This window comes from Sitodiplosis mosellana, unplaced genomic scaffold (genome assembly GCF_009176505.1).
Source record: "Sitodiplosis mosellana isolate CC-2019 unplaced genomic scaffold, AAFC_SMos_1.0 Smas_scaffold_6166, whole genome shotgun sequence".
In the NCBI taxonomy this organism is placed as follows: Eukaryota; Metazoa; Arthropoda; class Insecta; order Diptera; family Cecidomyiidae; genus Sitodiplosis; species Sitodiplosis mosellana.
In genome coordinates, this window is record NW_022601407.1 from 229,646 (window position 1) to 255,917 (window position 26,272).

The following is a 26,272-nucleotide window of genomic DNA, read 5'->3' on the forward strand; positions in this document are numbered from 1 at the left end:
ATATGCTCGGATATATCCGTGCCTTACGAAATGCTGAGATGCTCAGCAATCTTAAAACACATGTTTGCAACCATTCCAACTACTCTGTCAATCGAACTCTAAAAAAACATCATACAAGAATTGTGTATTGATTTCACTTAAGGCGCGTGATTTTGGGACGAAAACGCTGAGCCAACACTTCTCTTTTATTTCGAACAACGCAACACAACAGACTCATTTGTTACTGTGGCGTGGTATTGCATTTGTTTACTTTAATCCTGTTACGACACCAATTGAACATAAATTTCATCACGAATTGAAATTTGGCGCGCCGACATATTGAACCTGATTATATCTGTTGTGGAAAGTTGTCAAACTAAATTCAGCTTGATGTGTCAAATTTGTGCTGGTTGCATTCAATTTCATTCAAGCATTTGAAAAGGCAAGTCAATTGTTGTGAATATTGTTCGATCTATAGGGATGGTTTTTTCCTTTTTATTCAAATTAAGTAATTTAGTCAATGATTTTAGGTAGAAAATACATAACATCTGATTAATTTTCCTCATATTGTTTTTTCGTTTGATGTTTTGACGTGAAACTCATTCGTTCATATCTCGTTGATCGTACACAAAGCGGCTAAACTTCTAACGGGAGAGCGATTGCAATGAACAAAGGTATTGCGAAATACTTTCTGCGTCTAACAAAAGGAACAACATTGCTAGTACATTCTAAAGTTATTTCCTGTGTTTCTACTCTCTCTTTCAGGATTCAATAGGCAGAAAGAGAAAGGCAGCGGCGTCATGTTCGGGTCCAAAGAAAAAGAGATGGAAGAAAAATTTGATTGTTGATGGTGAAAAAAAGAATTGAAAAGAGAAAAAGAAAGAAGGAAAACCTCCAATCATGTTTAAAAACTGGCGTTAAGCACGCTGGTTCGGCCGAAATATCGCCAAGTTGCCATGAATAGATAACCGAAAAAATTCTGCAGTCGACCACCATTATTGCATCCAATTCGCCGATTGAGATAAAGAAACACGTTCGAGCACCAGGCACTCGTAAATTGGTGAGAAGTGTCAAGAAAATTGCGGGCAATGTCATACGATGGGTCAATAAAAGCAGAACATCGCTAAGTATGTGCAAGATGTTTTACACCATTTCCGTCGTGTACTTTCAACGATCGCTTCAGAAAGTGTGAATGGTGTTGGAAAGAGATAGGTCGAGGTGCCTGGCCACCAACTTTGGAGTTACCACCGAAAATTGTAACGTCGAAGAACACGCGAAATTTGCGATCAGAGCGACGAGCGATGCGCGAAGATGCAGAGCAGAAACCAAACCATTACGATGACCATTTTGTGTCTAAGGCGATTTGTTACCGTAAAAACTGGCAACAGAATACGGCGAACGATGCGGCACTGCAATAGCTATTTTCACTGTCACGATCAACATCGAGCTCAAAGAGGTTCCCTCCTATTTCAATGGATAGGCTCAAATGCTATGCTGACCGATTTAGTTGGATAAATGATCAATTAGTGACTTTCAATCTTTGTGGTAAAGTAGCAAAATCATCAGCAACTGCTTATGAAGTGTACACTTTTTGCCGTTTTATGACTGAACAAATATGTTTCCTCGATGAGTACGAAAGTTGAGCCATATCAATTGTACCCATTCTGTGCATTTCATGAGGAGCATGTGTCCTGCTTTGATTCTAAATCGTTTCAATAAATAAACAGACAGACATATGTATGCGAAAAAGACAATTCATACATCGATGATTTATGATGGCACCGAACACCTTTTTATTTTAATTATTTATAATATTTATTTCTTATAAATTGGCAATTAAGGCTTAGATTCATGTAAGGATTATTTCTTTTAACGTTTTTAATTTTACCCAAAAAGGTTCAAACGACTTAGAATATCAATGCAAATATACGCAACTAAAGAACAATAGCTACATACCATTACATTGGTATACATTGCATTTGAATATTCGTTCAGAATGATGTTATGTCGGCATTATGAAAACAAGCACGCTCGCCAAATAATTCAATTTGATACAATTTAATATTGTGGCAAAAATATTTGTGGCATCTCATCGCAATACATTTCAAATATTAGGCAAAAATGTGCTCAAAATAAAAAAAAAAACATCGAAAATATGCAACTCGCGTACCTGATTATGTATAGATATCGGTTTATCAGCGACAATGCATGACAATAGTGGCAATAGCGTGTAGGTGTTTTACATGTCAAATGACTGAAAACTAAAAATAGATGGATGTTTTATGAAAAAGTACCACAGAATAAACATTCAAATGTACATCTCTAAAGAGTTCATCGTGTTCACACTTAAGTTTAAAGAGTTTATGCACACTAGTATTGAGTCATATGGAGATAACCAAAACAACTGATTCTCTCGTTGTCCAATACAGCGTATATAAACCTGATCTTTTTGTTAGAGTTAAACTTATGACTTTTTTGTTTTCTAGAACTATGATAGAAAAAACTCCGTGGAAAAAAAGAAACAAATAAAATTTGCTCACAAAGTGGCAGAGCTCAATATCGAGTTGAAATAGAAAAAAAACAACGCATTTTCCTCGCTACTGAGAAATTTTAGCGTTCAAGTGAAGTAGTAGCGTTCAATTCATCATAGTTGAAGTTCCTATCAACCAAACCCATTGTCGAAAAAATCTTGAGTAAGTGGCGACAGCTTCATATTATGTCCAACAATTCGTGTCACTTTGCGGATATATGCATTTTTGAGAGTAGATTGTGCAATGTTAAGTATTTCAAAGAATTAATGGAGCCTAGGAAAAAAAACAATAAAATTATCTTGCTGTGCTCACACGTCACTAACACAATCAAACTACACCGTGAATCACATCGATATGCCAATTCCGGTTTTTGCTCCGATTTTCATTTACCTCCATCTCTTCAAATAAGAGTGTTTTGATTTTCATGAAAAAAGAAGTGGGGAAAAAATTCTTGTTACTTTACTGAAATCTACAAATCACCCGCTAATTGTCACACTTTGAACAATTGTAGAGCGCCATCCATAATTGACGGCAAAATCAGCTGTAAATAGCCGTAAGTGATTTCGATATATTGGGAAATGTTGCGAAATCATACCAATTAGTACTGAATTTTGCCGTCATTTATGGACGGCGCTCTACAACTTCACGCTTCGTATTTTGTATGTATTCAATACAAGATTATATGCGTGTGCTACAAATACTTTCCGTAGATATCTGAAATTTCATATGTATATACGATTCGACTTGATAACTCAAAAGACCGTTGACGTAACCAGAAGACTTTTTTTGAGTTTGCAACAGAATCAGTACTCGGTGAATTTTTGAATATTTATTTCTATTTCTCTTTCATTAAATTTTCAATGTTTATTGTAATTGTAATTGTAATTGTATGCAGTACCGAAAATAATACAGTGTCATGATTGTATGGTATATATTTGTAGCGCGTTCAATGCGAATCTCGCGTGTAACACGTATTCTATGTGCCGACGACCTGACGGCTTAACAGCAAATGGAAAGCACATTTTCATATTAAAGATTGCACGGTATAAACGTGCACGCGTATACGTCGAAAGAAACCACAAATTGTTGTAGAGTGAATTTCAATAGCCCGATTCGATATATACTATAAAACATAGGTTATACAATGTGCAAGCGTACGAACGATTTGATTCCCTTAATTGTCTTAGTCGATGTAGTTGCAAATTTATTCCATGGAGCTTGTGAATGAGTAGTAGTAGCTCATCCAATTTTAGAAGCTCTTCCATTTGTTTTGATAGACCATGAATGCAAAAGAAAACATTGGATCAATTGCTGTGCATATCATGAAGTCAATGCTAAGGTGACATGTTATTTTGTTTTTTATTTTTATTTTTGGTGGTTTTAGTTTTTTTCTCATACAATTAGTTTGGCATGGGACATCACTCAACAACTCACAACGCTTACCAAACCCATTTATGGAATGTGGTGTGTTTTGAGAAACGCCATTGTTCGTAAGTCTGTATATTGTTTACGTGTATATTGTATCCTACTCGTTAATTTGAATCTCCCTTAGTTCAATTCAATAATTGTAACACATTGACGATTTTTATAATGCGGAAGGAAGTATACCGAATCTTGCATACATGTTTCATCTTGTATGCCAAAATAAAGTTGGAATGAATTAATTTTGCTGATGGAAAGTAATCAAAATATAGAACTAAAATTCCCAAAAAGTGACGATATCGCTGGATGTTCAAAAATTGCATGATAATTGCTATATCTTATTCAAATGAACTAATAATTTTACTGATCAAGTTGATAGCTTGTAAATTTTGAGCCCGTTTTGAGCCTGTTGTGAGGAAGTTCAATGGAAGTATCCCAGAATTTACCAACTATTACAATTACGTCAGTCGGCATCATCTATGATATTCAATGTATATTTTTAAATAGACCACTTATACACATATTATGACTTGGTAACATTTTTATCATCTATTCTATAAACGTGGAATCTACTTCAAGCAATTCATCGTGACCATTAGACATTTGTGAATGAGACGCGTTTTATATTCAGCGTGACTGTTTTAGATTTAGTATTGCTTCTAATAAGTACATCTTCTTTACATCGATTTTCTTTACAGAAATCGGGTGGGAGAGCCGAACAAAAAAAATATTGGAAAGAAAGAGTAAAGTGAAAGAAGAGAACAGTGAAAAAGTGTAGCTATGGCGAATAACTAGAAATGGATGCGAGTTTGATTTTATGTATGTATTGTAGAAGTTGTTCGGTGTCTGTATGCTCAGCCGAATGTATACGCTGTAGTCGTAATATGTGCGCGATATTTTTAAACATATTTGTTCATGTTCATGTTCAGTGAGTGTGATGTATATAGCTGTACGTTCTGTGTGCTTCATACGATGTGTAAGCTATGCGATGACGAAGTCGATTCTTTTCAGCAACCATGTTTATTTCAATTTTTCAACTTTTTTCTTCACTCTGCTGTGCACAGTCTTTTTCACATACATAAATACAATACAAAGAAGACGGGTTTTTGTACGCATGGGAGCGCTACAATCGTTTTCACACATACACTCAAATAGCGATGTATTAACTTACTTAAACTTGAGCATAATTTTTCACAAATGTAATGAATGTAAAACATAGCACCAATAATCTGAATAATGGTTCTGTCGATACGAATAAAACAGAGTCCCGAATTAAATTTGTTTGGATTTTGAAAAGAATAATTTGGACGACAAACACAAGGTTGTCAAGTTTTGCTCGTTAATAGTAGTGCCTGAAGGACCCTTAGCTCAGAAAATACTGTACATACATATACATATGTACGTATGTACGTATGTACGTACGTATGCAATGTTAGCATGTATGTATGCATCCAACACCATTACATTACGTTTCCGTAGCAAATTCGGAATATTGAAAAGGGCAACTTAACGGCTACTAAAAACAATAACACAAGTCGCTCCATATTACGTTTTTTTTTTGTCAAATCCACGAAAATCTGTTGAATAATCCTATATTTGACCGAAATCGCCTAATACAAATTATTTCATTAATCAATTTCGAAATCAAAATTTGCTCACACTTTGAAAATTGTGGTTCGTCCACCAAATTGCAATTTGGTTTTATTAAGCTAAAGACAAGCAATAAACAGTTTCTATTTCGATCTGGGATATGTCAAGTATGCAATCCGTGCAAAATGGAAATAGAAAAAAGGAAAAGTGACGACATTCTCACAATTTATAAGCAGTTGAATAAACAAGTATTTCTCAGCGACTATAGAAAATCAACAAAAGTCCCCCAAACATTTCATTTTATCAATTCTATATACATTTTGAATGCGTTGAAATATCAATTACCTTGAATCATAAGTTTTTTCTCAGTTAAATCCACAATTTGAACATAAATCCACTCAAAGACGATTTACGAATCAATGTTTTTCAAGTGCACGAAAGAGAATGTTCATGAAGTGTTCCACAATTTTCCACAGGTCTTTTGTTTATTTTTGAATTAGATTTCTATATGTCACAGTCCGATTACTTATTCAATGGTAAATTACTTGCTAATTCACAAATTTTAATCGAAACTTACACCCGAGCGATTTCCAATTCAATAGTCTTGAAATGTCATTCGGTGTGTTGCCCATTCATTTGATTGCCAGTATAGTTTCAACATTTGATTGAACGATCGAAGTAATGTCCATAAAAAAAACTCACAAAAGTCACTGATTTAGCAAAAAAGGAGAAAGATGAAAATTGTTTCTAATTATATTTCTCTCTTAAGAAGGACATTAACATTGTTGTTGTTGTTGTTGTTGTTTTTTCTGCATTTCAACAGTAATAATTAGTTAATTAAATTTCTGTTGTAGGCTCTCGTCCCTTAACAACGTTTTAGGGGATTTCAACTATCAAAATTGCACACTATTGATTATTTATTTGAATTTTCAGTTGGATTTATTCAACTTCATCCCAGAAAACGTTCATGAAATATTGACCAGCTAATGTTAGATATTCTTGATTCACTTCTTTCACAATTTGTTTTGTTTCGTTTTGCGCTTCACTTTGCCTTTGCTGCAAACTATTGTTTGTCATTTGTTTAATTACGTTGAATAGTTTGTATGATGTTATGTTTTTCTTGTAGTTTTGATGACAAATTTATTGGAAAATTACACAAAAGTAAACAATTTATTGTACTTTAGCCGCGCGACAACGACACGACGACGACACCTTAAACCCACTTCTCGGATATAGACACCATATTGGATTGCTGTTTGAGTTTAACACATACCGTTGTTTCTCTCACAATACCATATTTACCTCTCGTTCGCACCGATTGTGTACGAATGTATTTGTGCCATCTACATGTATGTAGAATAGCGTTCGAAAAGAATCTTTACTACCGAAAAATTTTAACGTCTTTGTAGCTCATCCTTAATTTGAAACCTTTAATTGAAAACGACAGAAAAGATTGTTCGCAGATCAATTCATATTGATTCGAATGGATAATAATCGAATGTTGCGATTCGATTCAAGAAAAATTCCCATTTCAAATCATCTATGTTTTCAATCAAGCGATATTAAATAAAAAATGCTACGCGCACTAAACATTTTCTATGAATAGCACAGCCATATTACGGTTGGATAGATTGCACACATATACTTAAGCATTTTGTTGTTGTCGTCGTCGTCGTCGTCGTCGTCGTTTTTCACTCGTTTCATTTTACAACTTTTGCTGTGCAGCTCGACTGTACCTCCTTTCATATGTTGCTGTTGCCTTAAGCGAACTCTTCAAAGTCGTTTTTCAAACCGAAAAACTGGCTCGACGCAAGCCTCAGTACGTAAGCTCATTTGTATGAATAAATGTGATGCAAAATATTTTTTTCTACAACAACTTTTTGTTGTTGTTTCTATTTCGCATTGCTTACATTGTCTCTATTATGAGTTTGTATCGAGGCTTAGATGTATTTGTATACGTTGCAACTCGGTAAACGATTGAATCGCAACCGAGAGTGCACTGATGCCCGAAGCACTTTACCCATTTTTTCCTATTTAATTAAAAGCATCTAATCTATTACTACATTTTTCGTGCGCTAGAATTGAGCTGGCGTTATGCTTACATAGTAATATGATATGATAATGAAATCCAGAATCGATGGATAACTTAGAATACAACAAAATGAAGTTTTTTCTGTATAACTGCTATGTTTGATAATAAATGCAGGGAAAATTATTTTTGAGGAGATCAAACCACTCGGGCTGTATGCTATCTGACGAAGCATACCGCTCCAACTATAAAGAAGAGTTATTTAGAACGTTTGGTATGAATAGGTTTATTGTATGATTCCCCGTGTTGATGCATCGATTTTCCTATCGATTTTTGTTATTAGAATGTGTTCCAAACATGTTTCCACATCTTAATCGAGATGTTCAAGTGAAGTAAATACACGCTTTTTCTGCGATTTATCCTTTAGTAATCAGTCGATGAATAATCAAAAGAGACATCGAAAGCTGGTCAACATGGGTCAAAAATACATAATCCGAGAAAGCTGCGAAAACTGAACGTTGGGTGGATTGTTTTCACCTTCAAACTTTCGATAACTGTTGCGGTTAATGGCGTTATATTGGATTTTGCATCGCAATGCTATCTCACAATATGTGTGTACGAGAAGTCGCTGTCTACGTATCTTTAGTTTAGCCGGTTATGGATCTATTAAGCTATTTTTTTGCTCTCCAATGATTCAAATAAACTTTTCTATGGTGGCACATTCGCTAAATTTTTGTCGCAACCATCGGTGTATGCACTATGCATTTTCTATAACTATGTGGCATACTTTGAGCATATAAGTGAAGAACGCTTTTTGGCTTACCAAGTCTTTTCACTTTGAAGCTTTAGTTCTTTGTTTAACTACACTTGAATACCATCATGTGTATCGAAACTTCATATGATTTCTTTGCATTTTGTGGAAGGTTCACAAGCCGAAAACCATATCACATTGCTTAGTAAGCATTTTCTTTTAATAAAAATTTGCTTCTCTACATTTTTGTCTTCCGCACTATTGGTCTCTACCAAGCGCTTGTTTGGTTATAAACAATAATGTGCTCGAAAACCCAAATTTGACAAATTAAATCCTTTGAACTCCAAATTAGACACATTTTGGACAATTCAGTATTATGATTCGTCATCTATGGTCCAAAATCAACCAATACTCCTAGTCCTAAGAAAAAACGATGCACTAAAGGGCCATAAAAACAACATAGGCCGTTTCATATTCTGTGTCAATCATTGGTTCAAATATAAATTGTGGATTTTTCTTGAATATTGCGTCCGAGACGAATATTTTTTAATAATACATAGTTCAACTTTACATTTGAGCCCAACTAACGAATTCAGGTGGAATTTTGTGAAAAAAATGTTTAAAACACCCATACGTTCACTGGTTGACATAGAATATGAATATTTCAATTGTAAGTTATTGAATCTTGGGTGCACTATGGTAACACTTCGGTGCCTATTGTGAAGGGCCGATGGTATTTTCCGTGCGTGATCCCCCTTGACGTTTATGAAATATTTCGGAATATATTGGTCACCAATATTTTTTGAGACGGGTTTTTAATCTTAATAGAATTAATTTTTGAGAGTGAGGACCTTTCATTACTCACTTTTCTCATTTTACCATAGGTTCTGACATTGGCAAGAAAATTTTGATGGACGAAAATATCGAAAAATTTGGGGTAGTCATTTCAAATGCTGTGGGCTCATTTCAAAAACCGAGAAAATGAAGGGGGTAAACGCTTAATCGGCGGGGGGTTTAAAATGAGTTCTCCATGCCCCGAGCTTGCGCATTCGATAAAAATGTACTAAATGTACCTTTTTTTAATTTGTGCAAATTCTCAAATCTCCTTCTTCTATTCTAAAATATGCACTGAAGATGTCGAAAACAATGCTTTCAATTAGAATTGAGAATGAAATTGTCGTTTTTCACATGGAAGTATTCCGAATCTGAAAAACTTTTAGATATTTCAAATTCCAAATAAATTATTAGTAGATGATTTGAATTGATTTAAAAAGTAATTTTTAAGATGTCATTAAAATTATTACTTTTAATCGACGTCAATTTCCACTATGTTTACATCAATGGACACCAGTTCCATTTGATCTTTAATCAAAAATTTATAGTGGAGACGCCTTATGAAAAATATAACCCACAAATTCACCAAATAATTTAACTCATCTTAGCTTTTTTAACTCATTATATAGTGGATTATTTACACTGCGGATCGATCACAAATTCTTTTTTGTCAGTAATAACGTGAATATATTCAAAATAAATTCTTTTGAATAACAACAAACTTCACCGGCCATGAGTTTTATAGTTCACCGATAGCCGGTTACTACTACTCCCATTTAATTTCGAATTAATAATCAATGAAAATAAATGTAATACAAAAATTGCTAGCAAATCATATGAAATTGTCAAAATATCACAAAAATCATTGATGAAAACGCTTTAAGGCAGTTCAATCACGAAATTTACGAAATAGGTGTTGTCATGTTATACTAAATAACATTTTTTACATTTTCTATGAAAATAAATTTTAAAGTGGTATTTACTTGCAAATTCGTGTTGATGAAGTGCTCGTGACGGTTGATTCTTTGTTTTCCAATATCACAATATTATCGATTTCTCGAACATTTTTTACAGGCAGCTGGCTTCGAACTTTTTTTAATATTTTGTAGAAAATTCAAGTTTTTCAGTTCACTTCATTAGAATTTATTAGGAGATTGATTCGTTTTTTCGCTTAGTTTTTTTTTGTTTTTCCATTTTGTTTGTACAACTAATCATAAAGTTCTATCTTTTCATCGACTATTCATTTTTATTCGTCAAAATAGTCTTTAATATTAATCTCTTCAATGTAATACACGTTTTTAGATATACAGTAAAACTTTTTCACTCGAAGAACGAACACATTTGCAAATGATTGGTATTACTGGCCGTCGAATTTAAAGAAAATACTTGAAATTATTTCATATACATACACGAACGCAAATACAAACACACTCCCAGACTCACAAATACGCGCACACACATGCATACAGTGACATTTATGTATATATGAAGAATACAAAAATCGCAAATTTCTTCCAAATGGCAGATATCAGAATAAAATCGCATCACATGCAGAATGCTCCCATTCTTTCTGGCTTATTGATGCGATTTTATTTTGTATTTAAAAAAATCAGTCGTAGATGAGTAGTAAAGTACGATGTCATTATAAATTGATGAAGCGAATTTATAAACAAAGGGTGCAAAATATGACTATAAAAAGGAAAAGCAAGCTTGCATCGAATCACTAGAGCTAAAAACTAAAAATTATTTTGATGTCACACAACGAATAGGTCTTTTTCAGGATTTTAATGCCAGACCGATTTGTGTCTTTTTCGTTCTGTTTATTTCTTTTTCTCCTTCAAATATGTGAACATTCATGTACTTATTTTTTCATTCAACTTTCAGAATAATTTTAAAAAAATTTGGTTTTATATGTGTGTAAAGCCACTTGAATAAATTGTAGCAATTAAGAAATATGATAATTACTTTGTTGATTGATACTCGTTAGTTCTCGATTATTTGTAGAGTTTATGACTTATGATTGAATGAAATTGGAAATATGGATTTTAACTGATTTTTCTATAGTTTTTTTTTGCGTTTTTATGTTATTTTTTTTTATTTTTACTTTATTGTGCTGAATATTTACGCGCGACGTACTTTTTCTACGGCACACACGACCGACGTTAAACGCGAGTCTTAATATTCGAAGGGAGTTGAGCGATGAATATAGAACCTAGTAGAAAAAACCAGAACGAGACGACAGTATGTTGTGAAGAAAAGAAACAACATCAGTATACATCATATTTGGATTACGACCACACTCAGACAAATGGCTGAAAAAAAAACGAGATGAACATACCACCGTTCATTGAGTTCGTTTCATTTTATATTCAATCACATTGAAAGAGCAAATACGATTTTATGTTGAACGCGGAATTCATTCTGACTTTCTCTCTCCCTCTCTTCTTTCTTTCTTTCTTGCTTGCTTCTGTTCCATTCCGATCGTTTCATATTGGATTCGTTCACTGTCCCAACTATTTAAATTACACAATGAAACGAAAGAAATGTGAAGAGCTATTTGTTCATCACAATCATCATTGTGATTATATTTTGTTGTTTATGCTTATCTTGCATTTATTCTCTTAATATTGCTTCGAATCGGGAATTTTCTAATTTTTCCGTTTATATTTTTTTAATAAAAACCCCTGGATAAATTTTGTTGGTAAATTTTGACTTCTTTCGCTGATGATGAAGACCATTATATGTGACAAATTAAGACTTCAGTTGCACTTCCGTATATCGTTTTAATTCATTTCAATATTATTAAATTAATAGTAATGAAAAACGATTAGAAAACCAAAGCAACCAGTATATGTATATCTATGCAATGGGGAAAATAATATGTCATTGTTTTTTTTTTCAACTTTTTCTAGTTCGAAACCAAATACATCAAAATACATGTAAATTCTATTTGAAAACAATGGGACAGTTTGCATGTAATTTTATCAACTTCAGCGCAACAAACAGAAACGTTATTTGCATTCGATAAATTATTGAAGAAAATTGTATTCTTTTTGAATTAAATTGAATTTTTAAATAGCACTCATTGTATATGTTATAATTTGTGGTCATTTACTTGTGGTATAATTTACGCACACAACCTAGTTTAAGGTCTTTCTTGTGGAATCATTATTATCAGTATGAACAAAAGTAGCCAAATTTCTTCTGCTTATCTATGAAAGGCGCATATATTCAAATGTTGTGTACTTTGCTAACGAACAGAAAGGAAAGTAGTTTAAAACGACACCAACATACATTCGCCTATCGTTGAATGTTTTTATTTGAATTTTGAACTCATTGATTCAAGTACTATTTGGAAAAAAAATTGGAATTGTTTCGTTAGTTTTGATTTTAGTTTTGATCATTTTCAAAGATGTTCCGTATTCTAAAACAACAAAGTAATACAGATTCGTGCAGATTTAAATTCATATTGAAATCAAATAACAACAATATATATTTGTATTTTTTTTTAAAGAATTTTTCAACGTACGCTCATTGTCAACGAGCAGATACCGTAATACAAACAACTATGACGTGAGTAGAGAATATATCGAAATTTGATATATCAAAAATTGATACGCCTAATGTATTTCTATCTAATTAACTTTCAGGGACCGTGTATTGAAGAAGTGAAATTGTTGCAAAAACATCACGTAGCACCATGTCATAAACCGATCTATAAGCAACCCATTTTGATACACAGAGGACACATGCAATATTTATACGATGCAAATGGCAAAGAGTATTTGGATTGTTACGGAGGCATAGTTACAGTTTCCGTTGGACATTGCCATCCTTATGTTGTTGAAGCCGTCGAAAGACAACTACGGAAAATATGGCATACAACAGTTATTTACATGAATCCATCGCTGAACATCTATTCTCAAAAACTTACGAGCAAATTACCGGGTGACTTGAAAGTTGCCTATTTGGTCAATTCTGGCTCTGAAGCAAATGACCTGGCATTGCTTTTGGCCCGTTTATATACAGGCAACTATGAAATGTTATCGATACAAAACTGTTACCATGGAATGTCATTAGGAACAATGTAAGTGGAAAATAACTAGGGGAACACAGTCATTACGATAGTGCCCTACAAAACTATATTGCAAGGTGCCTTACATTTGTAGTGCAAATTGTGTCAGTAATTTTGTTGAATAGATATTGCAATGAAAAAATTGCAAATTGTTGGGAAATTTTGAGCGAATCTTTGTGGTAATTCAATTGCTATTTTAGGAAAAAAGAATTGGCGTAGATTAATCATTGTTGTGAAATATGCATCAGGTAACTTTAAAAATTGAAGTCATTGTTCCGTGGCCTCTGAATTTGATTTGTTTTAGAAATTCACTAATTTTTCTTCTATTCATATAAAATCAATGATTAATCACATATGTTTGCATATTTTAGTTTGGAATTGACAAAAAAATCGTTTTCAACCTTATAAAATAAAATAATCCAATATTTTACTACAAAACCACCATCAAATTCAACGATCACCTTGTTCAACAATTACAGATATATCTGTACCACAATCTTCCATAAAAATAAATGGTGTCCGCCTTGAAATTTTACATCAACTTCAATTTGAGTTGATCAAGTGGCCTCCTACAAAAAAAAGAACGCAAGACAAAAAATAAGGACAAGGCTCTGGTCCTGAGCCTCAGGACCGAACGTTCGTGATTGGGTGGCCGAAGGTGAAGCGGTAATTCGAAGAATTTTCAAAGGATATTTATGGGCTTTGGTTCTTGTTGTACTTACAAGTACTAATTAAATCACTATGCAAATTTCGCCAAGAAATGAAAACATCTAAGTCCTCAAAATATCAAGAGTGGATCTCTTCAGACCAGCACCTACCCGAGTGCCCACGGCGCCTTGGTGTAAGTTGTATACATTCCTCCGGAAGTGATGACTCAAAATTTTCTCAAAATGAGTAATCTACTTACAAAGTTTCGCTTAGTCAATTAAGATTTGAACATACGTTACATATACTCAAACGACCCCGAGATGCATGAACTGTTTTCTTTGGCCATCATGGAAAAATGAGCCTCAATCTCTGAGCCTTGATAGTATTGTTGGTTTGAACGTTCCTTCGTTCGACATTATTGAAAAACGAATTTGTCCGTTTGTTCGTTTCATAATTTTAGCTCGTTCGTTCGATCGTTCAGTACATTTTAAATACATGGGAAGCGAAGCCAATTATATTATGAATTCCCTGAGCAAGATTGAGAGTAGAGTGTATTTCTCCGCTCTTGTCATGAAAGAGAATACTTCTATCGACTTCAAAATGGTTATGGACGAGTATGTTAATTTTTGTCGATTTTATCATGGTTTTTCGCATTTTTCGCGAAACTGGTAGATAATGATTTTGCGTCTTCGCCAAAATTGTAGTGCGTCAGCTCCCCTATAAGTTTGCTGCAAAGAACTATTCCTTGTCTCCTATCAGATTCGTGAAAAACCACGAAAAAAAAACGCCAAAAGTAAACATCCTTTTCATTGAATATTTTGAAGTCGAAAGAAGTTCCTCCTCTATCATGATAAAATCGGTGAAACACACTTTTTTCCTATGTATTTTAAATGTAAAAAACCGAACGAACGAACGAATGAACGATCGAGCTAAAATTTTCGGACGAACGAACAGAACTTTTTTCAAATTATCAAACAAACGAACAAGCGATCAAAAGTGTTAGGCAGCCAATACTACTTAAGACTAAAAACAAATTTGAGGCACGGTGTAATTGATCGAATAGCTCAATTGAATGAGTTTTTCAAATTCATAAGATGAAAAAATTTGTCAAAATCTAGGGGCTTGACATCGAGTTCAAACTGGAGATTTCCCATTCCTTCAGTGAATCATGGCATTCATCATGTGAAAAATCCAAATCCCTACAACGGTAGATGGGGAGGTGCGGCATGTCGAACGTCTCCTGTTCAAACTGATCGAGAATGCGAATGCTTCGATGGGAAGTGCAAAGCTACATCAAACTACATCGAAGAACTCGAAGATGTATTCAAATACTCGATTCCAAAGGAAAAATGCGCTGGGATGATCGCTGAGTCCATACAGGGCGTGGGAGGGACTGTACAATTCACAAAAGGATACCTAAAGGAAGCTGCAACACTCGTTCGTCTCAACAATGGCTTGTTTATTTCGGACGAGGTTCAAACTGGCTTTGGTCGAACCGGAGATCACTTTTGGGGCTTCGAGTCCCAAGACTTTGTACCTGACATTGTAACAATGGCGAAGGGAATCGGTAACGGTTTTCCATTAGCGGTATGCAATTATTTCTTTATTTTATCTGTTCAACTTACAGCTTTAAACTAGTGGTGGCCATCGAACGCTTGTCCGTTCGTTCGGAATTGTTATGAAAAAGTGTTTTTCAGTTCAAATGGAAAATTTGGTTCATTAATTCGGTTTTTTTACATCAAAAATACATAAGAAGCAAGTTATACATATTATGAATTCTTGATTGAGAATGGAGAATTTCCAAACGCACAAACAAACAATCAAAAGATTGAACGTTTGAGGCCAACACTGTTATGAGTTTTACATTTTCAATATGTTATATTTGTGTATTAATAACATATTACCATTTAAAAAAGTAACATATCAATGAGATAACCATTTATTTTGCCATTAATATTTTTCATTGTATAAATAATATGGATACATCTAACGAAAGTTAACTCATTAGCTATCAGCGTTCGATATTTCGAACAAGGGTAATCCCTACCCATGGGCAAGCATTACAGGCATATACTTAAGAAACAATTGTTTAACTTTTTCATTCATTTTCATTTTTCTGACACCGCCAAAAAAAATTCTGACACCGGCTGAATACTATTTTGATTTTTGCAGGAAAATGACTCCAAGAGTCATGAAAACCCTGATCTTTTCGTGATTATAAAATTGTGTTACACAATATTTTCGATTGAATAGTGGTTCTCTACAATGAAAATTTGATATGTGAATGATATAAAAAATAAAATATAACCAAAGCATGGAAATTGATAAAGGTAGCCGCATCTCAACGGTCCCACGTGTAAAAATGAAAGACTAACTGAAGCGTTAAACATTGTAATAACGGCCTATATGACTGCAAAAGTCATCGTTCAATCTACCAAGTAGGTCGTAAATTGGGGAGAAGTTTTACGTCCAATCCAAACAAGTCCCTGTTGGTAGTTCTGAATTTACAGTTCACGTGGAGATCGAAAGATAAAAACAATTTAAATTATTCTTTGTAGAAATATCTTCCGAAATGTTGAGGGGGCCTTTGGGATATCTTTTGGGGGTTTACAGATAATAAATATTTCCGGGCTTATGACTAACGTTCGAAAAATCGAATAAAGTTTTTCCGGGCTTTTATGGAAAACTACGATACGAATTTTCCATCTGACATTTTTTTCATTTTTTCATGTCAAAATTACTCTAAATAGACTTCCAATTAATATTTTGCAAAAAGTATAACGGTTTTTTATTGAACAGTTTCTGAGCCAGGCTCAGTGGGCCAACTTTTGAGGCTGCCTCAAAAATATGATATTCCAACTAAAAACTACAGATTAAAATTTTCCATATGACATTTTTTCGGAGTTCCCAGGTGAAAATTATGCTAGATAGACTTAGATAGAATATACTTTTGCACCTTGGTAGTTGATGGGTTAATAATAATATGCGGAGAACCAAATTGGCTGGATTCCATAGAAAGCATTGTTAACAAGTTACCACAAATGCATTGACTCCAAAATTTGGAGTCCAAATTGGTTTTATCACAAAACCAAAATGAGCCGAACCATCAGAGCTTATGAAGCAGGGTCCTTGGGGTCAAATAACTCCCTGTTGGAAAAATGTTGAACAGATCACACCTACTACTCACTTTTGCAATTGCAGTCAAATTGTCCATAATCAACGACAAAATTGCCCGTCCACACGAATTTAAAATTTTAATCCTCTTTCTGGACGGCGAACTTTCAGAATTTCCGAGTTATTTGGAAAAACCACAGCTAGGAGTACAGCCTAGTCATGCAGTCTGACTCATTGTTTTATCATATGAAAGGTATTGTCAATGCGCATCTTTTGATGCATAACACTTATGGTGCGTGACCCAACCAGAAAATTCTGGACCACCATTTTTTCGGGGCAAACCGACGCACCCGTCTTTTCACCGTATTTCAAGTCATTTATTTCAAAATTAAGTAATTGAGTAAAATCTATCATGTTTTACGATATTTATGAATATTAATATGACAATATTATTTGAGAAATTGATGGAAATGGAAATCAGTGTAGCTGTATTTTTCTTAGCTGCAGTGGGCGATATCTTCATCCCGACGACAGTTTTTCATATATCTCTCCAATTGTATCATATTTATTAAGTTGAGAGCAGTCAGAATGGAATCTTGATCGATGTTTCTCTTGACTGAGACATACAGAACATGAACAAGTTGCTAGGAATCCAAAGAACATGGTGAAATACGAAGAAAAACAGCATTAAATCGTTTCTCAGATTTATGCTCATATTTCAAACAAACATACATTTTTGGATGGCTCAGCATCTCAGCATTTTGTGTGCAGCGGATATATCCCAGCATATCGACGACGCAAGTCACTGTATAAATGGCGCGCGTTGACGTACACAGCTACATCGATTACACACAAACAGAGTGCACAGAGTTTCCGTTGCACACGAAATGCTGAGATTCTGGGCCATCCAAAAACGTATGTTTGATTTAAAACCATATTGATTAAAAAAAACAAATGGTTAAACACCAAAAGCACACAAATTCGAACTAAATAGAACAGAAAAAACTATAACTAACTTTAGTATTAAGTATGTACTGTGACCCCTATTTCAAGGCCGTTGTTACTACACCAAAAATTGCGCAATGCTTAACTCAATCAAGCCATTTTAACACTTTTGGTGGAAATCCATTGGCTTGCGCTGCTGGTTTGGCCGTGTTGGAAGTTATCGAAAAAGAAGGTTTACAACAGAATTCAAAAGGTTTTTAATTGATATCATGATTTATTGATTGAATGATACTTATAATATTTTTCATTTTTATCAACTCAAAAGATGTGGGAACGTACTTTTTGAAATCTCTAAATCAATTACGGGATATACATGAAGTGGTCGGAGATGTACGAGGACAGGTATGTTAAAAACTAATTGATTTTGAACTACATTTGCTGAGATAAATCAACCCAGAGTGTTAAAATAAAATCTCCCTAACTCTACATTATTGTAATGTTCCAATACCGCACATTGCCCTGGCAATATTAAATATTTAGATATTTTCCTATAGATATTTGTCGGTCTTCCTTCAATTTTATAGCATTTGGTTTACATTAATTTCTTGACTTTGTTTTCTCGAATATCTTTCTTTAAACAACAAAATGAAAGTCCACATCATTCAAAAATCGGTACATATTGGCACGTATCTGTGAACAAAGTTTTTTCAACAAACTGTTTGCAATTTTGGCCAATATTCCAATATGTCGAAAACCAAAACATGGCCGCCATCTTGGATTCAATTCGAATCCAAATACCACAAAAGTGCGCACGAGATCGAGTCAATGGCCACTTCTTTTTAATAAATTGACTAACGCCAGTTGCTGAGCTTAGCTGCTGACTCGTATGCGTTGCGTTGCGTGGTTTCAACACATTCACAGTATAAAAACGAGATATCCTTCAAACATAGACCAACCATTAAACGAAATGCGTTCTGCACGAAAGTAGTAGTCTTGTAAAATGTTAAATTTCGGAAGAAACTAGTATAGCTAGAGTATCCACAAATAGCAGAAGTTATTAGATTCTATACACACAGGAATAAGTACTAGGAATAAGTACTATTGAGGTTTAGTGCCGAATAAGGAAAAAAAATTGATGAAATTCAATTTTTAGTACTTATTTATGTGTGTGTAATTTTTAGAATGTTATAAAAGAATTAAAGTCTATATTAGACCACATTCACCCATGTACAACTCCTTTTGAAGGTCAGAACCGTGATAGTCTCGAATTATCGGTATTTATCACCATTTTTTTCATTCTGACCCCAAAATAAGTGAAATCATGTGCCCTAATTGGAGTTTTGAAAATATAAACCAAGCAAAAGTTGTTCCAAAAATGTTCAATAAAAATATAAAATTGATAGAGTTTTATTCGAGGGGAAAGTAAAAGCGATAATAATCTGAAGAAATAAATGTAGGGTTTTGTTAAACTATTTGTTTTGACATTTATTTCTCAACAAGAATTCAAAAAGTTTTTGGTGATTTCTAGTACTATAAATATTTCTAACTTGTTTTCACTACAAAGTCAAAAAATATCTTGTTGTGAAATGAATGCCAACACAAACAGTTTAACATAACCATAAATTCGTTTTGTGAGAGTAGTAAAGTAATAGTTGAATTTTGAAAGTAATAGTAACCCATTTTCCATTAGTTTTTGTGCAACTATTATTATGCTATTAACGTGCTATTATTACAATTGCATTTCTATTACTTTATTCTTTCATGTTGAAAAATCAATAGTAAATTGCAAACTAATTGAAAGCAAAAGCACCCAATAGAAAAGTAATAGCTGAGCGATTTTCCACAGTGAGATCAATCGTAATGTAATGTAATGTGTTTTATTGGAGGTTAAAATTGTATCATATATACAAGGGGGAAAGCAGTAATCTAGTACTGCATTCAATGCCGATTCAATGCCAATTCAATGCCACTAAATTCAAAACAATGCTATTCACTGCAATATTGCAGTGGATATCCACTGCTGTCATCGATTGATGTACTAGATTACTGTTGACAGGAGTGGATTGCAGTGAATAGCATTAATTTGAATTTAGTGGCATTGAATTGGCATTGAATCAGCATTGAATGCAGTACTAGATCACTGCTTTCCCCCTTGCATATATACGATAGTAATTAGTATAGTATTCAAATATTAGTATTTTACATTCTTTTTTCTGTGTGTGTGAGATCATTCAAGACGGGCGTCATTGTGCATAGTTTACAACGAAGTTTAGATTCCAAAAAATTGTTGACTATGAGATAATACAAAACGGCATGTGAAATTCGAAAATGAAGGCTCAAAATTGAATTTACGACCGAACATACAAAGGAATTTTGTACAATCTCTTTGAGTACTAGGCTAATTATAACCAGATAGCAAACGCCTCTTTCACTCGATTCATGACAAACCAATTTCTTCATTTATGAAATTCCAAGTCAGTCTTCTTTGTACCAAAGAGATAAGACAACGTTAAAAATAATATTGTACATTGATATACAAACAAGATTCGAAAATCGACAAGCATGCATGTGAAAAATATTCATATATGAATCGAAAAAATTATGAAGGCATAATCATGATTTTGTCGAATGCCTATGTTTCAAAAAATATAACGTAAAGAGGAAAATTCAATTTACTTATTTTATTGTCATTGCCATAATATTACTCTTTCTGCCATTTTTGTCTTGCAAATCAAGGAAATTCAAACGGAAACGGCCCGTGGCCACTAATTTTAATCGCAACCCGTGTGGAAATTTTTTGACTAGTCAGTCGAATAATTTGGGACATTTTGACTGTATAAAAGTGATTGTTTCGAACAAAATAAGCAACTGCAGTTAACTTTAATCACAAATCACCCTTAGTCAAAATTAGGGTTTAAAAACGCGTTATTTTTTTCAGTGTTTCTTAAAAACGTTTTTTTACAGAGCCGTTATATACCGCCCAAAAAACGTTTTTTTCGTTTTTTATCGTTATTTCTGCGGTATTTTGGACTGTCAAAAAAAACACTACAGAAAAATAACGTTTTTATAACACCGTTTGCGGTATTTGTCGAAACGTTTGTAAACCCTAGTCAAAATGTCCCAAATTAGTCGACTGACTGAAAGAATAACTAAACGTGATTGTCTCCATACAAAACGCATGATTTCAATCAACTTAGCCAGTTTTAGTTGTGTATCACTACATACAGTTACATACAACTGAGTGACTGTTAGTCATTTTATTTGCACACGGGAAGGCCATGACTTTGGCCAAGTGGCCAAACCATTGGCAGCACTGCTCTTAATTTCATCGCAAAAGAGTATAAACAATACATTTATAGGTGCTGACATCTAGGTTCATCCCATTTATGTATGTCAACACCATTTAAATGTATTTATTTATTTATTTATTTATTTATTGATCTAGTACAGACCCTTTTACAATAATCGCTTATCTTCAATTGCTTTCACATATTTGTTTCTTTCATTAATCTTCAATTATTGCAATTTACTTTCATTAAACTGTCTAACTGCTGACCAAAAGAACTGATTTTTCAAGTAGTCGCTTTTGTATGTCGGTAGTTTTAATAATTCTGTGTTATGTGTTGGTCTATTGTTGTTCCACACTAGTTTCGATTTTAAAAAATTTGAATCTAAATTATCATGCAATAAATCATATATGAACACACAACAGGCATATACATATCTACTGTGAATCGAATCAATATTTAGTTCTGAGCAACGGTCATCATAGGGACGAATTGTGTAATTATTATTTGCATTGGGATATTCTTTGAGTGCCATCATAGTAAATCTTTTCTGAACTCCCTCAATAAAATCCTTATCTGTGGCCGTGGAAGGATACCAAATAGCAATACCAAACAATAGTTTACTCTTTACGAATGAGTTGAATAAAACAACAAGAGTGTCAACGTCGAATTTTTTACCAGCTGTGCGTTTTATGAATCCCATTGTTGAGTTACATGTGGCAACTAATGATTCAATGTGTTTCTTAAATGTTAAACGCTCATCTATTCTTATACCCAAATCCCGAAAATCACTAAATCTGTTCAATAAGACGTCATGGTATATTTCCCGATTAGTTTTCTCTCACCTCAAATAATAGAATTTTAATATATTTCTCAAATATTGTCGGTAGATCATTTATGTAAATCAAAAACAATACAGGCCCTGGGACACCTGTGTGCATTAAATAATCATTGGAGAGGCTATTATTAATTTTCACTCTCATCGATCTCGAATTCAAATATGAAGCTATCCATTTAATTATGCCTGGGTCAAACTGCATGTCTGTCATTTTTTTCAACAAAATTGCATGATCGACTCTGTCGAATGCTTTAGTGAAGTCAGTATATAAAATATCAACTTGGCATTTCTGAGCAAATGCTTCATTTGTAAATGTTACTAGCTCCATTAGGTTTGTGTTTATTGATTTTCCAAGGACAAATCCGTGTTGGCAGTCACTTATACGGTTTCTAAAGTGGGACATTATTTAATTGTATAATATTTTCTCAAACAATTTCAATAATGAAGGTAGTAATGCAATACTTCGATCATTTTCGACATTTTCTTTTGGTCCCTTTTTAAATAATGAAATAACGTGTGAGGTTTTCACAGAATTTGGTAGTGTGCCAGTCTAGGGGGAAAGAACGACACAAATTTAAAGATAACATGGAAATATTGCCAATGCCTAACAAAACGTGCAAATGCGTGCAAATACGACAAACGAATGCTTGAAGATGTATGCGTATTTGCCATTCTTATTCGTGCTCAGCAAGCACTGCTCACTACGAACGAGACGAAGCAACATGGAAACAACAACAATAACACAGAGGATCGCTATGCAAATGCTTGCAAATAGACGTGAATACGGAAAATACGTCAAGTCGTTCTTTCCCCCTAGGTGCCAGTTGTCAATGATTTATTAAACAAAAGTGTAATCGGTTTCGCCAGTGTAAATCTGCAGTTCTTTATGATAATTGGCGAGAAATTGTCAACACCGATACCTTTATCTGTTGGGAAATTTTTCATTGCATCATATACGTCTTTTTCAGTTATGACAATTTGTGTTTGATTATCCAATTCGTTCAATATTCTATTTATTTCGATATCATTTTTATCCCCACAAAAGACTGACGAGAAAAATTCGGCGAACAGACTCACTATTTCTGATTCACATTTGCCCTCTTTGTCTTTGTATTTTATTTTTGATTCATACCCTTTTGACGACTTTTGCTCTCTTACGAACGACCAGAATTTTTTTGGGTCTTTTTTTATGTTATGCGATATTGTACTGTTGTACTGCTCATAAAGAATTTCATTCAAATCATCAAATTTTTTTAGTATTCATCCTGTGTGTTACTCATGCCATCTTTTTTCTTTAAAAACTCACTATTTCTTTTGTTCCTAAGTTTTCGTAATTCGGTATTGTACCATGGTTCTTTTCCTTATTTTCAATTTTGGAACGAATTATTCATATGCGCATGCTATTGTGTTATAAAAGCAGTCAAATGTTACTTATTGATTTCGATGGAATTTAGAATTTCACTGAGATCAATTGTTCCAAAATAATTATTCATTGCATAAAAATCAGTCTTTTTGTAGTCATAAATAGTCTCAATGATTTCCTGTCTTTTGGTTAATTTCTTTTTTGGAATTACATTGTGAATAGTGCATTCAATTGCAGGATGTGCTTCATCAATTTTCATAATTGGATTTTTGCATAATTTCAAATCATGTTCGATTTCATCATTTACAAATAATAGGTCTAAAACGTTTCCTTTCTTATTTGCTACATAATTAATTTGCCTAAGGCCTAATGAATTTATGTCATTGAAAAAATTTGCTGTGAATTGTGGTTTGAAATTGCATGGTGCTAACTTATTTTCGTCATTTAAATTATATTTTACATTTGACAGGTTAAAATCCCCTAACAGAATTACAATATCATTGTCATTTGCATTTACTTTTATTTTATACTACTTTATCGTATGTATTTTTGTCATTTGATCTACTCGGTGGAATGTATTCACAAAACACAATTATAGCCCTTCCATTGGTTAAAATCATCCGGTTTCCTACCATTTCAATATCACTAAAATCATTTAAATCAATTTGTTCAATATAATAATTTTCATTTTTCTTTATCGCAATTAATGTGCCGCCACCAGATGATTTTTTGCTATTCAATATTGAACGATCACAGCGAAAACAGAGAAACTATCACAAAAATATTCTTGGTCTAAATTTCCTTCATCCAAAAAGGTTTCAGTCAATGCTACTATATCATATTCACTGTCAAATGTTTTTGGTTTAATATTTCGATTTTTTTTTCTTAAACTCTCAACGTTTTGTACATATATATATAAAGCGAAGTATTCCCAGAGAATTTCCATCGCAGAATTTTTACTTAAATCTATCGGTGTTTGTATGTCATTTTTGGTTTGTTTTTTTTCTTGTATTTTGAGGTTTTGTATTTTTTTTTCGATTGTGATTTTCTACCTTTTCTTGATTTTTTTGTTGCTTTTGTTGTTTGAAATTGAATCTGTCTTATTCAATTGCTTTAATAGAGCTCCTATCTTTTCAAAAAAGTTATCAACATTTTCATTATTCAAGTCTAAATTTTCTAGTTTTTGCATGCATAGTAACATTTCATAATTTATAATGGCGGTATCGTTTTCGTAATTACTGGCTGTTTTGTTGAGCATCCCATCATCCCTCGAACTTTTGGTCAATGCCCGGCTGAAGAAAGTTCGGACCTCTGCGTTGTTCACGTCGCTCTTTACCATACTCCTTATCCCAGAGACGTATTTCCCAGTGTTGTGCCCATAGAGATTTTTCGTTCACATACTGGAGCAAGTCAATGCTACAACCGATCCGATATGAAATGCCAAATCGTCGCTTTGCAATATATTCATCGGTGCAACTGTCTTTTACCAGTCTTTTCACTTCAATCGCATTTGGATCACGATCAATTGCATTTTTTATCGTCTCATTTCTGTTTAATAAATCAAACATTTTATTCGGTGTAATAGAAGGATCAACAATAGTATTGTTTATACTCATTTGCGATGACGTTCAACGAAATACCATTGATTACTTTCGTGTGTGCAATGTGGATGGTTGTTGAATCTCATTCAATGCCACTAAGCTGTCGACATCTTTCTCCGGCTATACGACAAACAACAGAACCATCATTGAACATAAAAAAGACATGTTCAATTGTGTTTGTTTCGTTAGTTTCAACTTTGCCGCTACGAGAGGTCACTTTTGTCGTTTCTTGTTGTTATTTCACATGTAAAATCAATGGTATTAGACGAGGATGCGTGTGTGTACAGATGAGTCAACCAATCTTTATAGTTGTTGAAATAGAAGCGACCCGTTTTCAACACAGAGAAAATAAAGTCTAGAATATCGATAGGTCCATCGGGAAATGGTTTTGAATTGACTGCAACAAAGGGTACTCAGAATCAACTGTACGATTAATCATATTCAACTACTGCTAATAAAATAATGTGTAAAAATTCGCTTCCGAAGGTTTTAGTGATGCTCCATCGAAACACGACACAAATATTTACACACGCGATTTCAGACATTTTAGGCATTTATTTTTATCCCGCGCTCTTACTTTATCCCAAAGATCATAAAATTACTGTCACCCTTTCAACGTTCACAGGGTCTAATGATTGGCGTGGAGTTTGTTGAATCGAAAGAAACACGCGTACCCTTATCAAAAAATCAGTTTGAACAAATTTGGAACTGCACAAAGGACTATGGGGTTCTCTTCGGTAATTTGAATGAATTGCTTATATCATTTGAATTTAAAAATAATAATTACTTACTGTTATATAGGTTGTGGTGGATACTATGGAAATGTTATGCGAATAAAACCACCGATGTGCATTACCAAGAAGAATGTAGACTTTGCTATAGAAGCAATGCACTGTGCAATCAAATCTATCAAACAATAGTTTTTGTTACAAAATAATTAAATATACATCTTAAAATATTTTGGTTTTCTATTTTAAACACGTAACAAAGATGTTTATTTATCAATTGTTACTATACGATCAATAAAATAAACTTTTTAATTTAACGGTGCACACAAATATACCGGCTTGTATATGCGGTCTTTTGTATACTGATGAAACTCAAATCTTGGCCACAAATTGGAATTTCCACAAACTGAATCTTCCTCTATTGTTGCTAGGTTCCATAAAATTGTAGAAAAAATGTAGAATTCAAATCAGTCATCCGATCCTTGATGTTTTCAACAACTTATTTGGCTCCAGGAGAGTTTAATATTTAATATGGGA

General features: G+C 33.5%; 1 protein-coding gene and 1 long non-coding RNA gene across 7 annotated transcripts; one reads left to right on the forward strand and one right to left on the reverse strand.

Moving 5' to 3' along the window:
• Positions 1 to 2,149: 2,149 nt before the first annotated feature.
• Positions 2,150 to 11,319, reverse strand: LOC129575203 (uncharacterized). Of its 2 annotated transcripts, XR_008688766.1 has the most exons (3): positions 11,102 to 11,319; positions 10,120 to 10,496; positions 2,150 to 2,240 (listed from the first exon to the last, which is right to left on the reverse strand). It is a non-coding gene; the product is annotated as an uncharacterized LOC129575203 (long non-coding RNA). The 2 variants fall into 2 exon arrangements; XR_008688765.1 differs by lacking the exon at positions 2,150 to 2,240 and having other exon boundaries at positions 3,365 to 10,496; positions 11,102 to 11,240.
• LOC129575197 (alanine--glyoxylate aminotransferase 2, mitochondrial) lies at positions 3,719 to 26,065 on the forward strand. 5 transcript variants are annotated; one of them, XM_055458225.1, is made up of 9 exons: positions 3,719 to 3,849; positions 3,915 to 4,000; positions 12,651 to 12,709; positions 12,787 to 13,223; positions 14,978 to 15,446; positions 18,027 to 18,171; positions 18,244 to 18,320; positions 25,597 to 25,744; positions 25,809 to 26,065. In XM_055458225.1, the coding sequence occupies exons 1-9, from the start codon at positions 3,791 to 3,793 to the stop codon at positions 25,925 to 25,927; spliced, it is 1,599 nt and encodes a 532-aa protein (XP_055314200.1). In that variant the 5' UTR covers positions 3,719 to 3,790; the 3' UTR covers positions 25,928 to 26,065. The 5 variants fall into 5 exon arrangements, with proteins under 5 accessions (XP_055314200.1, XP_055314201.1, XP_055314204.1 ...); XM_055458226.1 differs by having other exon boundaries at positions 3,723 to 3,849; positions 25,633 to 25,744; XM_055458229.1 differs by lacking the exons at positions 3,719 to 3,849; positions 3,915 to 4,000 and adding an exon at positions 10,953 to 10,993.
• Positions 26,066 to 26,272: the final 207 nt, after the last annotated feature.

Bases quoted from the DNA above. Each gene is read 5' to 3' on its own strand.
- LOC129575197 (XM_055458225.1), top strand. From the start codon at position 3,791: ATGAATGCAAAAGAAAACATTGGATCAATTGCTGTGCATATCATGAAG. The intron at 3,850-3,914 runs GTGACATGTTAT...TCATACAATTAG, and splicing joins ATCATGAAGTCAATGCTAAG to TTTGGCATGGGACATCACTC. The intron at 15,447-18,026 runs GTATGCAATTAT...CCCTATTTCAAG, and splicing joins GTAACGGTTTTCCATTAGCG to GCCGTTGTTACTACACCAAA.